We start from the raw sequence: 15,381 nt of genomic DNA on the forward strand, positions 1-15,381 counted from the left end.
GGCGGTGTGTTTGGGATCATTGTCATGCTGAAAGACCCAGCCACGTTTCATCTTCAATGCCCTTGCTGATGGAAGGAGGGTTTCACTCAAAATCTCACAATACATGGCCCCATTCATTCTTTCCTTTACACGGATCAGTCGTCCTGGTCCCTTTGCAGAAAAACAGCCCCAAAGCATGATGTTTCCAACCCCATGCTTCACAGTAGGTATGGTGTTCTTTGGATGCAACTCAGCATTCTTTGTCCTCCAAACATGACGAGTTGAGCTTTTACCAAAAAGTTATATTTTGGTTTCATCTGACCATATGACATTCTCCCAATCCTCTTCTGGATCATCCAAATGCACTTCAGACGGGCCTGGACATGTACTGGCTTAAGCAGGGGGACACGTCTCGCACTGCAGGATTTGAGTCCCTGGCGGCGTAGTGTGTTACTGATGGTTGGCTTTGTTACTTTGGTCCCAGCTCTCTGCAGGTCATTCACTAGGTCCCCCGTGTGGTTCTGGGATTTTTGCTCACCGTTCTTGTGATCATTTTGACCCCACGGGGTGAGATCTTGCGTGGAGCCCCAGATCGAGGGAGATTATCAGTGGTCTTGTATGTCTTCCATTTCCTAATAATTGCTCCCACAGTTGATTTATTCAAACCAAGCTGCTTACCTATTGCAGATTCAGTCTTCCCAGCCTGGTGCAGGTCTACAATTTTGTTTTTGGTGTCCTTTGACAGCTCTTTGGTCTTGGCCATTGTGAAGTTTGGAGTGTGACTGTTTGAGGTTGTGGACAGGTGTCTTTTATACTGATAACAAGTTCAAACAGGTGCCATTAATACAGGTAGCGAGTGGAGGACAGAGGAGCCTCTTAAAGAAGAAGTTACAGGTCTGTGAGAGCCAGAAATCTTGCTTGTTTGTAGGTGACCAAATACTTATTTTCCACCATAATTTGCAAATAAATTCATAAAAAATCCTACAATGGGATTTTCTGGATTTTTTTTTCTCAATTTGTCTGTCATAGTTGACGTGTACCTATGATGAAAATTACAGGCCTCTCTCATCTTTTTAAGTGGGAGAACTTGCACAATTGGTGGCTGACTAAATACTTTTTTCCCCCACTGTATTTAAGTGCCATAAACCTTTCATCAGTCATCCTGTCAACTGCACGACTACAATTAATGTGATGTTATTAGATTTTATAGTATATTGGCTGATTGTCAGCACCAGAGCAAGCATTGGGCACTCAAGTCACCCTGTGTAAGTATTACCCCTGCTTAACCAAGACCAATGTTTTTGATTGAACGATTGGCTAGAATGCTGCTTTGGCTAGTGCGCTGCCATGCTGGGGGCGGTATTTGTGTTCCGGAGGCAGTGGCTTATTTCTGGATTCTCCTCTCAGGTTGACGGGGGCGGCGGAGGACAAGCGCTGGTACCTGGCGGTGATGTGTGCAACCCTGTTCTTCTACACCATCGCAACCATGGCCTTCACCTTCATGTATAAGTACTACACCCACCCCACCGCCTGCCAGTCCAACAAGGTCCTGCTCTGGACCAACCTGACCCTGTGTGGCATCATGTCCTTCATCGCAGTCACGCCCTGTGTACAGCAGAGTGAGTAGTTAAATGGACACACACATATAGAGGCATACAGATATTATGTCTTTCTCTCTCTCTCACACACACAATGCACATTGACATGCTTGCACACACACACACACACACACACACACACACACATAAAGATGTGAACACACAAATGCACATGGCATACACACACATACTCTCTTTCTCTCGCAAGCACACATACATGTGAACACACACACACACGGTATTGTTTTATCAGGATATATTTAAGCCCAGTAAAGGGTTAGAACAGAAACATAATGGTGTCATCCAGAAAGCTCTTAAAGCTGACAGCAGTCAGGAGGACCACCACTGATGTGAAACAGGCAGCATGTCTGTCCTCCAGTACTCAGCAGGGAACACTTACTACATCTCAGGCTGAGGTCTATGTGTGGATGATGACATATAATAATAATGTCATCTAACCTGATGTCATCTCTCATACTGCTCTTTATCATTGTTCACAGACAGGACTGTGTTAGGGGACCTCTGTCTATACATGCCAGGGTTTTACCAGGATGTTTTTACCATGTATTGAATGTCATGCCGATTTCCCGACATGGCCTCCCACTTTGTGTGTGTGTGTGCTTAAGGATGTGTGTGTGCATTCGTGTGCATGTGTCCGCGTGCGTCCGTCCGTCCGTCCGTCCGTCCGTGTGTGTGTGTATGCGTGCATGTGTTTGTCCATTTGTGGTTGTGTGTGCTCATAATTATGTGTGTGTGTGTGTGTGTTCTTAGTTCTCAAGCTCTCCTCTCTCTGTCTACAGAACAGCCTCGTTCAGGGCTCCTGCAGGCTTCCATCATCAGCTGCTATGTCATGTACCTCACCTTGTCTGCCCTGTCCAGCCGACCCCCAGAGAAAAGTATGGCACGCTAGTCTTTTCCTTATGGGAAATGGGCTATTGGAAACACTTTGGGACACACCCACGTGTGCACATCATATCCCTATATCGGATGTATGCGCACACACACGCACACACAATTGCTGAGCTTCTAATTGGCTCATTCATCCCCCCTCCTCTCCCCTGTAACTATTCCCCAGGTCGTTGCTGTAAATGAGAACGTGTTCTCAGTCAACTTACCTGTTAAATCAAATCAAATACACTCCTCCAAGACAAAGGCCCTGTACATCACACACACACTATCTGCTGCTACATGTTGTTCTTAGTGGAGACAGTATGCTGTAGGGAAGTGAAGAGGCTATTTGACATTGGTGATGGATCTAATGACAACATAATAACACAGTAATGCTGCCTGACTGCATCATTACACACTCTTACACAACTTGTCTTGTTGAACAGGTAGTCCCTGTCTGTCTGTCTGTATCTGTTTGTCTGTCTGTCTCTGTCTATCAGTCTGTCTGTCTTTATCTGTCTGTCTGACTGTCTTTATCAGTTTGTCTGTCTGTCTGTCTGTCTCAGTCTATCAGTCTGCCTGTCTTTATCTGTCTGTCTGACTGTCTTTATCAGTTTGTCTGTCTGTCTGTCTCTGTCTATCAGTCTGTCTGTCTTTATCTGTCTGTCTGACTGTCTTTATCAGTCTGTCTGTCTGTCTGTCTGTCTGTGTCGGTTTGTCTGTCGGTCGGTTTGTCTGTCTGTCTGTCTGTCTGTCGTCTGTCTTTATCGGTTTGTCTGTCTGTGTCTGTCTGTATCTGTCTGTATCTGTCTGTCTGTCAGACTTCTTTATCGGTTTGTCTGTCTGTATCTGTCTGTATCTGTCTGTCTGTCAGACTTCTTTATCGGTTTGTCTGTCTGTATCTGTCTGTATCTGTCTGTCTGTCAGACTTCTTTATCGGTTTGTCTGTCTGTATCTGTCTGTATCTGTCTGTCTGTCAGACTTCTTTATCGGTCTGTGTCTGTCTGTATCTGTCTGTATCTGTCTGTCTGTCAGACTTCTTTATCGGTTTGTCTGTCTGTATCTGTCTGTATCTGTCTGTCTGTCAGACTTCTTTATCGGTTTGTCTGTCTGTATCTGTCTGTATCTGTCTGTCTGTCTGTCAGTCTTCTTTATCGGTTTGTCTGTCTGTCTTTATCTGTTTGTCTATCTATCTGTAGGTAGGTAGGTCTGTCTGTCCCTTTATCTGTTGTCTGTCTTTATCTGTTGTCTGTCTTTATCTGTAGGTCGGTCGGTCGGTCGGTCGGTCTGTCTGTCTGTCTGTCTGTCTGTCTGTCTGTCTGTCTGTCTGTCTGTCTGTCTGTCTGTCTGTCTGTCTGTCTGTCTGTCTGTCTGTCTGTCTGTCTGTCTGTCTGTCTGTCTGTCTGTCTGTCTGTCTGTCTGTCTGTCTGTCTGTCTGTCTGTCTGTCTGTCTGTCTGTCTGTCTGTCTGTCTGTCTGTCTGTCTGTCTGTCTGTCTGTCTGTCTGTCTGTCTATTTGTCTGTCAGTCATTTTTTCAATGGTAACTAGTGGCTACAGGATGAAATAGTCAAATGCTATTCTGAAAGCATTTTAGCGGTTTTGCTGAACAGTTACTCTGACATAGTCAGGTCAAACGTCAAATGGGATGAAATAATCAATCAATTTATCATTCAAATATAATTTTGTGTTTTAATGGTTTTGTTAACTGTGCATAGCTGGGTAAAAGTTCACAATGTCAAATACTTTGTCAACATGCCATTACTGTGATGATAATTTAAAGGAGCTTCAAGACAAAATACCAGTAGGGAGGGAGAGAGAGAGAGAGAGAGGGGGAGAGAGAGGGAGAGAGGGGGGGAGAGAGAGGGGGGAGAGAGAGGGAGAGAGAGATTACTGTAATGATAAAGTAAAGGAGCGTCAAGACAAAATTCCAGCGAAAGTAGGGAGAGAGAGAGAGAGAAAGAGAGAAGAGAGAGAGATTACTGTGATGATAAAGTAGGGGGTCCATTTTTTTTACAGTCTTTGAGCTCCTCTGCAAGCTTCCCCAAAAACCTTTGTGCACTGTGACCCCTCTGAAGCCTTGTACATTTTATTGTGACGCATACAATACACCAAACCAGTGTTTCTGAAATCCAGTTTGTTGTGATATTGCTTTGAGTTGACATGTACTGTACATAACATTGTTTTGAAAAAGAACGTCTGTTCCACCCATTCTGATTTGTACATTCTTTGTACCTGCTTGTTGTTTTGCGTGGAGGCAGGGGAGTGTGCTGTCCCGGGGCAGTACAGGGTAATGCTGCAACTTGTTGAGGAAATCAGTACTGTCTATAAAAACATCTGTTCAACACATACACTCACACTGTACATCCCCAGTATGGATGGTGTTTTAAATAGCAATTTTCACTGGAGAGTGTGTGTGTGTGTGCGTGCGCATGCATGTGTATGTGTGGGCCCTGTTCAAAAGTAGTGCACTATAAAGGGATGCAACCATAGAGTGATCCATCCTCGCTCCTGTCCTGTTCAGCCATGTTTGCCTGTTCAGTTTCCCTTTGGCTCTGTCTGCTTGGTGACCTCATCACACACACAGGCACATTGGGAGACTAATCCCTGTGTTTAAGTGGAGGAATTAGTCTGGAGTGGGACTGAAAACACACAACACTGGGAGCAGGACAGGTCCCCTCTCCCCTGCAGTGGACTCGGCCTGGTGTGTGTATGTGTATGTGTGTGTGTGTGTACAGGAAGCAGCCCTGTAATCTTGGTCACAACACACAGGAATCCACTCTGGAATCCACAGCCGGCCCTGTTATGGCCATCTGTGTGTGTGTGTGTGTGTGTGTGTGTGGGGGGGATTTGGTATTTTGGTATTTTATTAGGATCCCCATTAGCTGTTGCAAAAGCAACAGCTACTCTTCCTGGGGTCCACATGAAACATGACATATTACAGAAGAACGTTAATAGACAAGAACAGCTCAAGGACAGAACTACATAATTTTTTTTTAAAGGCACACGTAGCCTACATATCAATACATACACACAAACTATCTAGGTCAAATAGGGGAGAGGTGTTGTGCCGTGAGGTGTTGCTTGATCTGTTTTTTGAAACCAGGTTTGCTGTTTATTTGAGCAATATGAGATGGAACGGAGTTCCATGCAATAATGGCTCTATATAATACTGTACGCTTTCTTGTATTTGTTCTGGATTTGGGGACTGTGAAAAGACCCCTATTGGCATGTCTGGTGGGGTAAGTGTGTGTGTCAGAGCTGTGTGTAAGTTGACTATGCAAACAATTTGGGATTTTCAACACATTCATGTTTCTTATAAAAAGAAGAAGTGATGCAGTCAGTCTCTCCTCAACTCTTAGCCAAGAGTGACTGGCATGCATAGTATTTATATCAGCCCTCTGATTACAATGAAGAGCAAGACGTGCCGCTCTGTTTTGGGCCAGCTGCAGCTTAACTAGGTCTTTCCTTGCAGCACCGGACCACACGACTGGACAATAACCAAGATTAGACAAAACTAGAGCCTACAGAACTTGCTTTTGGAGTGTGGTGTCAAAAAAGCAGAGCATCTCTTTATTACAGACAGACCTCTCCCCATCTTTACAATGATTGAATCTATATGTTTTGACCATGATAGTTTACAATCTAAGGTAAGGCCAAGTAATTTAGTCTCCTCAACTTGTTCAACAGCCACACCATTCATTACCAGATTCAGCTTAGGTCTAGAACTTATGGAATGATTTGTAACAAATACAATGCTCTTAGTTTTAGAGATGTTCAGGACCAGTTTATTAGTGGCCACCCATTCCAAAACAGACTCCAACTCTTTGTTAAGGGTTTCAGTGACTTCATTAGCTGTGGTTGCTGATGCATATATGGTTGAATCATCAGCATACATGGACACACATGCTATGTTTAATGCCAGTGGCAGGTCATTGGTAAAAATAGAAGAGGGCCTAGAGAGCTGCCCTGTGGTACACCACACTTTACATGTTTGACATTAGAGAATCTTCCATTAAAGAAAACCCTTTGAGTTCTATTAGATAGATAGCTCTGAATCCACAATATGGCAGAGGTTGAAAAGCCATAACACATACGTTTTTTCAAACACAGGTTATGGTCAATAATATCAAAGGCTGCACTGAAATCTAACAGTACAGCTCCCACAATCTTCTTATTATCAATTTCTTTCAACCTAATCATCAGTCATTTGTGTCAGTGCAGTACATGTTAAGTGCCCTTCTCTATAAGCATACTGAAAGTCTGTTGTTCATTTGTTTACAGAGAAATAGCATTGTATTTTGTCAAACACAATTTTTTCCAACAGTTTGCTAAGAGCTGGCAGCAACCATTCTTGGGTAGCGGAATTACTTTGGCTTCCCTCCAGGCCTGAGGACAAAGACTTTCCTCTAGGCTCAGATTAAATATATGACAGATAGGAGTGGCTATAGAGTCAGCTACCATCCTCAGTAGCTTTCCATCTAAATTGTCAATGCCAGGAGGTTTGTCATTATTGATCGATAACAATTTGTCCACCTCTCCCACACTAACTTGACAAAATTCAAACTTGCAATGCTTTTCTTTCATTATTTGTTTTTTTTATGCATGAATACGATGGCTCACTGTTCATTGTTGGCATTTCCTGCCTAAGTTTGCCCACTTTGCCAATGAAGTAATCATTAAAATAATTGGCAACATCAAATAGTTTTGTGATGAATAAGCCATCTGATTCGATGAAAGATGGAGTTGAATTTGTCTTTCTGCCCATAATTTCATTTAAAGTACTCCAAAGTTTTTTTCCATCATTCTTTATATCATTGATCTTGGCTTCATAATACAGTTTCTTCTTCTTTTTGTTGAGTTTAGTCACATAATTTCTCAGTAAGTCAACCAGTCAGATGTGCAGCCAGACTTTAGCCACTCCTTTTGCCCCATCTCTTTCAACCATACAGTTTTTCAAGAGACTGTATGGCTGAGAGACAGAGCAAGAAAGACAGAGACACAGAGTGAGAGTGAGAGTAGGAGTGGGAGTGAGAGTGAGAGTGAGAGAGAGAGAGAGAGATGCTTATCATAACACAGTAATGTCAGTGATGGTGTTAGTCTTCATCTCATACTAAATAAACCATGTTTGAACCCATAAACCATGTTCGCACAGACAGAGACTCAGCGGCCCCTCTACCTAAATAGTTTGAATTGTCCCAGGGATAGACATGAGGCAAAGAAAACAATGTCCGGTCAAGTATATTGTTATCATTCTACTTACTTACCTCCAGGGATGTTTTCTTGTCTTGCCTTGGCTATTATTGTAATATTGTTGTATTGTACATTTTATATTGTAAATGTGTAATAATAGAGTAATAATATAATAATATCTGTATGATGTATAGTGTTGTTTATGATACAGGCTGTTAGGTTTTGTTGTGATGTAATTGTTTTAATCCTGTTTGGACCCCAGGAAGATTAGCTTCTGCCTCAGCTAATTGGGATCCTCAGAAATACAACAAAACACAACATATACAACACTGGGCCTCCATAATCTGACATTCTGAATCAGAGCCTGTATTCATTTAGCATCTCAGAGAAGGAGTGCTGTTTTGTATTTTAGAAGATAGTGAAAAAGATAATATGGACAGGGGGGACCTGATCCTAGATCAGCACTCCTACTCTGAGATGAATATAGCCCCTGGCGATTATAGAGAAACACACACTACTATAGGGTCATACAGACAGGGAGAAACACACTACTACAGGGTCATACAGACAGGGAGAAACACACTACTATAGGGTCATACAGACAGGGAGAAACACACTACTATAGGGTCATACAGACAGGGAGAAACACACTACTATAGGGTCATACAGACAGGGAGAAACACACACTACTATGGGGTCATACAGACAGGGAGAAACACACTACTATAGAGTCATACAGACAGGGAGAAACACACACTACTATAGGGTCATACAGACAGGGAGAAACACACACTACTATAGGGTCATACAGACAGGGAGAAACACACACTACTACAGGGTCATACAGACAGGGAGAAACACACTACTATAGGGTCATACAGACAGGGAGAAACACACTACTACGGGGTCATACAGACAGGGAGAAACACACTACTACAGGGTCATACAGACAGGGAGAAACACACTACTACAGGGTCATACAGACAGGGAGAAACACACTAATATAGGGTCATACAGACAGGGAGAAACACACACTACTATAGGGTCATACAGACAGGGAGAAACACACTACTATAGGGTCATACAGACAGGGAGAAACACACACTACTACAGGGTCATACAGACAGGGAGAAACACACTACTATAGGGTCATACAGACAGGGAGAAACACACTACTATAGGGTCATACAGACAGGGAGAAACACACTACTATAGGGTCATACAGACAGGGAGAAACACACACTACTACAGGGTCATACAGACAGGGAGAAACACACTACTATAGGGTCATACAGACAGGGAGAAACACACTACTATAGGGTCATACAGACAGGGAGAAACACACTACTACAGGGTCATACAGACAGGGAGAAACACACTACTATAGGGTCATACAGACAGGGAGAAACACACTACTATAGGGTCATACAGACAGGGAGAAACACACTACTATAGGGTCATACAGACAGGGAGAAACACACACTACTATAGGGTCATACAGACAGGGAGAAACACACTACTACAGGGTCATACAGACAGGGAGAAACACACTACTATAGGGTCATACAGACAGGGAGAAACACACTACTATAGGGTCATACAGACAGGGAGAAACACACTACTATAGGGTCATACAGACAGGGAGAAACACACACTACTACAGGGTCATACAGACAGGGAGAAACACACTACTATAGGGTCATACAGACAGGGAGAAACACACTACTATAGGGTCATACAGACAGGGAGAAACACACTACTACAGGGTCATACAGACAGGGAGAAACACACTACTATAGGGTCATACAGACAGGGAGAAACACACTACTATAGGGTCATACAGACAGGGAGAAACACACTACTATAGGGTCATACAGACAGGGAGAAACACACACTACTATAGGGTCATACAGACAGGGAGAAACACACTACTACAGGGTCATACAGACAGGGAGAAACACACTTTTCTTTACTCCCTCCCTTCCTCTATTCACTCAGTAAAACCACACAGTTCACTGTTACTAAAGAAAAGCTGGAAACAGAGGATGACACATTCTTTGCTCTGCTCCCTCTCTCTGTTTCCCCAGTGGTGTACCAGGGGGTGAATATGACGGTGTGTTACCCCAGTGTGGGTCAGGATGGCGTCCAGAAAGAGACCAACGCTGTGGCCATCATAGGAGCTGCCATCATGTACTGCTGTGTGCTCTTCGCATGGTGAGTGCCACGTCACTAGAGGAGTGTGTGATGAATGGCAAAAATGTATTCCCATTGAATTATATGTATAGTCTTGTCTTTTTCAGTTTTTGTTATGAGTCCCTCTACACATAACTACCACAAGTCAACGTCATACAGTGATCGAACACTAAGGGCTCTATTCAATCTGTATCGCTGAAGTTATTGAAATTTAAAAGGCAATGTTCCCGCGTTAGTGGAGACTGCATTCACGGTAAACACTGCATATGTCGGCTCAATCGGAAATTACCTTTACATTTCTATTGCGGAATCTGTAACACTTCATCGATACAGATTGAATAGAGCCCTAAGTACTTTACTTATTGACTTATTTAGGCTACTTACTTACTCACTCACTCACGTTCTATGTAACAAATGGAGTGTAATGTTTTGAGGTTATTTTTCATTTCTGTTAAAAAAATATATATACATTGTTTGCTTGTCTTAATATTAGTTTACTTCAATTGCTTATTCAAATAATGCTATATTTCCAGTAACGAAGCGTCCTACCTAGCAGAGGTTTTCGGCCCTTTCTGGATGATCAAAGTTTACCGCTATGAGTTCCAGGTAAAGTACGAATTCATATAAAAATATTACTGTTGAGGATCATTCGCTGCCAACATGGATAATGGAGGATAATTTGCTGAACTCTGTGTACCTGTGGCTCTGCATACATCTTGGTCACAGGAGGTTGGTGGCACCTTAATTGTGGAGGACGGGCTCGTAGTAATGGTTGGTGCGGAATAGGTGGAATAGTATCAAATACATCAAACACATGGTTTCCAGCCATTATTATGAGGCGTCCTCCCCTCAGCAGCCTCCACTGATCTTCGTATTCATTTGTGATGTGTGAGCAACATGCTTCCAAACTCCATACATGTGTAGAGAATGTATGGGCACCCTGAGCTCTGCTTACCTCTAGCAGTTTGATGTAACTCCTGGAATCTTTCTCTCTCTCTCTCTCTCTGTTTTCCTAGAAAGCCACATGCTGCTTCTGCTGCCCTGACGAAGAGGAAGGTTAATAGCCTACATGTCAATAAATTCTCAGCAACACTTTATTTGAAGGGTACCTGAATAAGGACATTCATGAAACATACATAAAACTAAAATAAGCAGTACATTTATGAAAAACATATTTTAAAGTTGCGGTTGTTGACATAAGCATGAATGTTAATGTAGTGCTTATGAATGTTTATGACAGTGTAATGAAGTCCTTATGTAGGTACCCATTAAATAAAGAGTAACTAGTTATCTTAATTACGGCTTCGTCTCCATATTATGAAGATGGCAGTATTAAGGCTGCAGAATAGAAAATATGAACGACGATGTCTAAATATAGCTCAATGTTTCTGTTTGGTTATTATTTATGTACAGACTAGCGGCTAGCCTATACTGAGACTGATTTATTTGAATGTCATAACACCAATATTATTAAGCCCTATTTTTACACCCTCTGGGAAAAGAAAATCCTGGTGAAAGATAAATTGCATGTTTTCTATACGCTGCTATGGTATTGTCGAGAGCAGCACTATTCCTTAGTACCTTCAGGTGATTGACTTTATATGTTCTGTCTGTGGTGTTTCCAGAGGTGGAGTTTGTGATTGACGAAGATTTCAAGGGCTGCCAGAAGGTGATTCAAAACGAGAGCCAGAGAGTGGCTTACAGCTACTTCTTCTTCCACTTCGTCTTCTTCCTGGCCTCGCTCTACGTCATGATGACCCTCACCAACTGGTTCAGGTCAATATCTCACTCACTGAGCATTGGACACCCCAGCAAACACACAACCACAACACAACGTTGTCTCAATGTTGACGATACATGGAAATGAAGACACTTGATGCTTGATGGCTCAATCATAAGGGCTACATAACCCTGTCATAACAGAACCCTGTCATAACATAACCGTCACAACATATAACCCTGCCATAATACAACAGATGTCATAAACAGTCATGACAGCTTTCAACGCGCTAGCACATTTTTCCTCTGTTGTGCTCGCGTTTGGTGCACTGCTTTTCCAAAGCGAAGCGCTTCGCAGCGCATCCCAAACGCCTGAGGATAGCTCAACATTTGCAGCGCAGCACTGCTTGTCAATGTCAGTTTGTCAGTAAATGCCTACAACTAGCTAGCTATTCATTTAGTACTAGTAGCTAAGATGAGTGAAACATTTTCGGCATAGCTAGTTAGAGATGTATGTTAACGTTAGCTATCGTCGCTAACTAGGTAGCTAGAGGACTGCATCTACAGTGCCTTCGTAAAGTATTCAGACCCCTTCACTTTTTCCACATTTTGTTACATTACAGCCTTATTCTAAAATGGATTACATTTGAAAAAATTATTCAGCAATCTACACACAATACCCCATAATGACAAAGTGAAAACAGGTTTGTAGGAATTTTTGCTAATTTATAAAAAAAAAAAAACTGAAATACCTTATTTACATTAGTATTCAGACCCTTTGCTATGAGACTCGAAATTGAGCTCAGATCCATCCTGTTTCCATTGATCATCCTTGAGATGTTTCTACAACTTGATTGGAGTCCACCTGTGGTAAATTCAATTGATTGGACATGATTTGGAAAGGCACACACCTGTCTATATAAGGTCCCACAGTTGACAGTGCATGTCAGAGCAAAAACCAAGCCATGAGGTCGAAGGAATTGTCCGTAGAGCTCCAAGACAGGATTGCTCCGAGACAGGATCGAGGCACAGATCTGGGGAAGGATACCAAAACATTTCTGCAGCATTGAAGGTCCCCAAGAATACAGTGGCCTCCATCATTCTTAAATGGAAGAAGTTTGTGGAGATGGAGAACCTTCCAGAAGGACAACCATCTCTGCAGCAGTCCACCAATCAGGCCTTTATGACAGAAGCCACTCCTCAGTAAAAGGCACATGACAGCCTGCTTGGAGTTTGCCAAAAGGCACCTAAAGACTCTCAGACCATGAGAAACAAGATTCTCTGGTCTGATGAAACCAAGATTGAACTCTTTGGCCTGAATGCCAAGCGTCACGTCTGGAGGAAACCTGGCTTCACCATGCTGTGAGGATGTTTTTCAATGGCAGGGACTGGGAGACTAGTCAGGATCGAGGGAAAGATGAACGGAGCAAAGTATAGAGAGATCCTTGATGAAAACTTGCTCCAGAGCGCTTAGGACCTCAGACCTTCCAACAGGACAACGACCCTAAGCACACAGCCAAGACAACGCAGGAGTGGCTTCGGGACAAGTCTCTGAATGTCTTTGAGTGGCCCAGCCAGAGCCCGGACTTGAACCCGATCGATCATCTCTGGAGAGACCTGAAAATAGATGTGCAGCAACGCTCCCCATCAAACCTGACAGAGCTTGAGAGGATCTGCAGAGAAGAATGGGAGAAACTCCCCAAATACAGGTGTGTCAAGCTTGTTGCATCATACCCAAGAAGACTCTATGCTGTAATCGCTGCCAAAGGTGCTTCAACAAAGTACTGAGTAAAGGGTTTGAATACTTATGTAAATGTAATATCAGTTTTTTTAAATGTTTTATTAGCAAACATTTCTAAAAACCTGTTTTTGCTTTATCATTATGGGGTATTGTAGATTTATTGTAGATGTAGATTGATGAGGGGGAAAAAAACAATTTAATCAATTTTAGAATAAAGCTGTAACGTAACAAAATGTGAAAAAAGTCAAGGGGTCTGAATTCTTTCCGAAGGCACTGTAACTAGTTCACTTGCTGCTGATATTGAATCATTGCTGGTGAGTGTTGATTAAATCTTTGGGGGTTTTAACTGAGCTTTGTGAAATAGCCAGCTAGCCTCCAGCCAGAAAGAGAACCAAACAATTTGGTTGGGGTCACCTAGCAACAAAAAAAGCGCACTGACTCGGCGGAGCGCAACAACAGCTCAGCTGTTCAAAGCGGAGCGTCTCGCTTCATTTGGGGGAAATTGCCATGTCGACATAGAACCTAACTTCACACAGCCATATTACAAACTAAACGTTGCAACACTACCCTATAGCATCATGTAGCGATAGTTTGTCTCAAAAACATGTACCGCAGTACACGGTAAAAAATAACTAAAAAACATTTTAGTTCCCTTAACTCTGGGTAAGTTTCTTGTTGACTCACCTCACCCATTACCTGGGTGTACACAGCAGCTATATTGTGCCATTGTACCTCCGTTGCGGTGCTAATCAAAATTCCTCTCCCTCCTTTCCTTCCTCTACCTCCAGCTATGAGTCGGCGGTGCTGGAGACCACGTTCACCCACGGCAGCTGGTCCACGTTCTGGGTGAAGATGTCGTCGTGTTGGGCATGCGTGGTGCTCTACCTCTGGCTGCTGCTGAGCCCACTCTGCCACTGTGGCTCCGACTCGCACCGCCCGCGACGCTCCCGCATTAAACGCCGCTCAGCCAACTCCTCCAGCCACGTCAGTGTCAGCGTCTGACCTGTGACCTTTGGGCCAGAGCCTGGTTTCTGGGGGTGGAGAACAAGACAGGACAGCTGGCAGGGGAAGATGGACAACTACCCCCGCTGTGGTACCCTGAGGGTGGGAGGTGGTTTTGATTATGTCCCCTTGCACCCTCCACCTGCCTCCCATATGTCAGGGTCAGAGATGAGAGGTCAAGGGTCAGAGACTCACTCCAGCTAGAAGGACAGACTAATAGACTAGCCAGAGGATTAATTATTGAATCTGATGTTCCTCACAGACCACCTGAACCTCCAAACACAGACCAAGAGACTAACCAGACTGTGCTCTGAAACAGGAACAAAGACCCTATAGAGAAACAATACATCCTGCCATCCAAACTAATTTTGCTACATTTCACCATTGTTTCACTCGGTGAGTGAAGTATTTAACCAGGCAAGAACCACTATGGACTACTATGCTGAGACTGCCAAAGGGAACAAAAAGGATGAGCTCTCGACTCGTGTACGACGGGAGCTGTAGGGAAATGTTGGCTGACTTTTTACTCTCTTTGAATCTTTTATTTCTTATAGTAAGGACTGTGTAGCATTTTTAGAATTACAACCAGGGTAGATTTGTCAGTAGGATCATTATTTTTCTCACAGGGGTCTCTCAACAACTGAAGGTTTACATGAATGCTTCGCAATGTTTCGGTAAAAGTTTCCCTGAAAGTTTCACACCATTTCGAAGGTTTACATGAACATTTTGCACATTTGTGTGTTCATTTGAATACCTTTACTGTTTTATTATGTTCGCTCTGGTGTGGAGCTAAAGTGAATTATTCTAAAATATTACATCACACTTTCGCCAACAGGTATAATGCTATATTACTTTTATAAGCATGTATGAGCCTTTATAATGCCTTACAATAAGGCCTATAATGTTTTATGTTGGCCGAGCAAATTTCCAACTGACCTAATGGCTTATATAGTCAGGATCATTATGAGATGATTACAACACATTATAAGGGGTTCATATATCCTTCCGGAGACACTTGAAACCCTACCTCTTTAAGGAATACCTGGAATATTATAAAGTAATCCTTCTACC

General features: G+C 43.0%; 1 protein-coding gene across 3 annotated transcripts in view; it reads left to right on the forward strand.

The window, feature by feature from the left end:
• The window catches only part of serinc4 (serine incorporator 4), a 31,017-nt gene extending 15,636 nt beyond the window's left edge, over positions 1-15,381 (forward strand). For 2 of the 3 annotated variants that reach the window (XM_041899194.2, XM_041899195.2), the window contains exons 7-13: positions 1,387-1,598; positions 2,378-2,473; positions 9,743-9,869; positions 10,382-10,454; positions 10,865-10,904; positions 11,474-11,624; positions 14,097-15,381. In XM_041899194.2, the coding sequence (XP_041755128.2) occupies positions 1,387-1,598; positions 2,378-2,473; positions 9,743-9,869; positions 10,382-10,454; positions 10,865-10,904; positions 11,474-11,624; positions 14,097-14,310 (913 nt within the window). In that variant the 3' untranslated portion in view covers positions 14,311-15,381. The remainder of the gene's footprint in view (positions 1-1,386; positions 1,599-2,377; positions 2,474-9,742; positions 9,870-10,381; positions 10,455-10,864; positions 10,905-11,473; positions 11,625-14,096) is intronic. The other variant, XM_041899196.2, reaches the window with a different exon arrangement.

This window comes from Coregonus clupeaformis, chromosome 30 (assembly GCF_020615455.1).
Source record: "Coregonus clupeaformis isolate EN_2021a chromosome 30, ASM2061545v1, whole genome shotgun sequence".
NCBI classification, from domain to species: domain Eukaryota; kingdom Metazoa; phylum Chordata; class Actinopteri; order Salmoniformes; family Salmonidae; genus Coregonus; species Coregonus clupeaformis.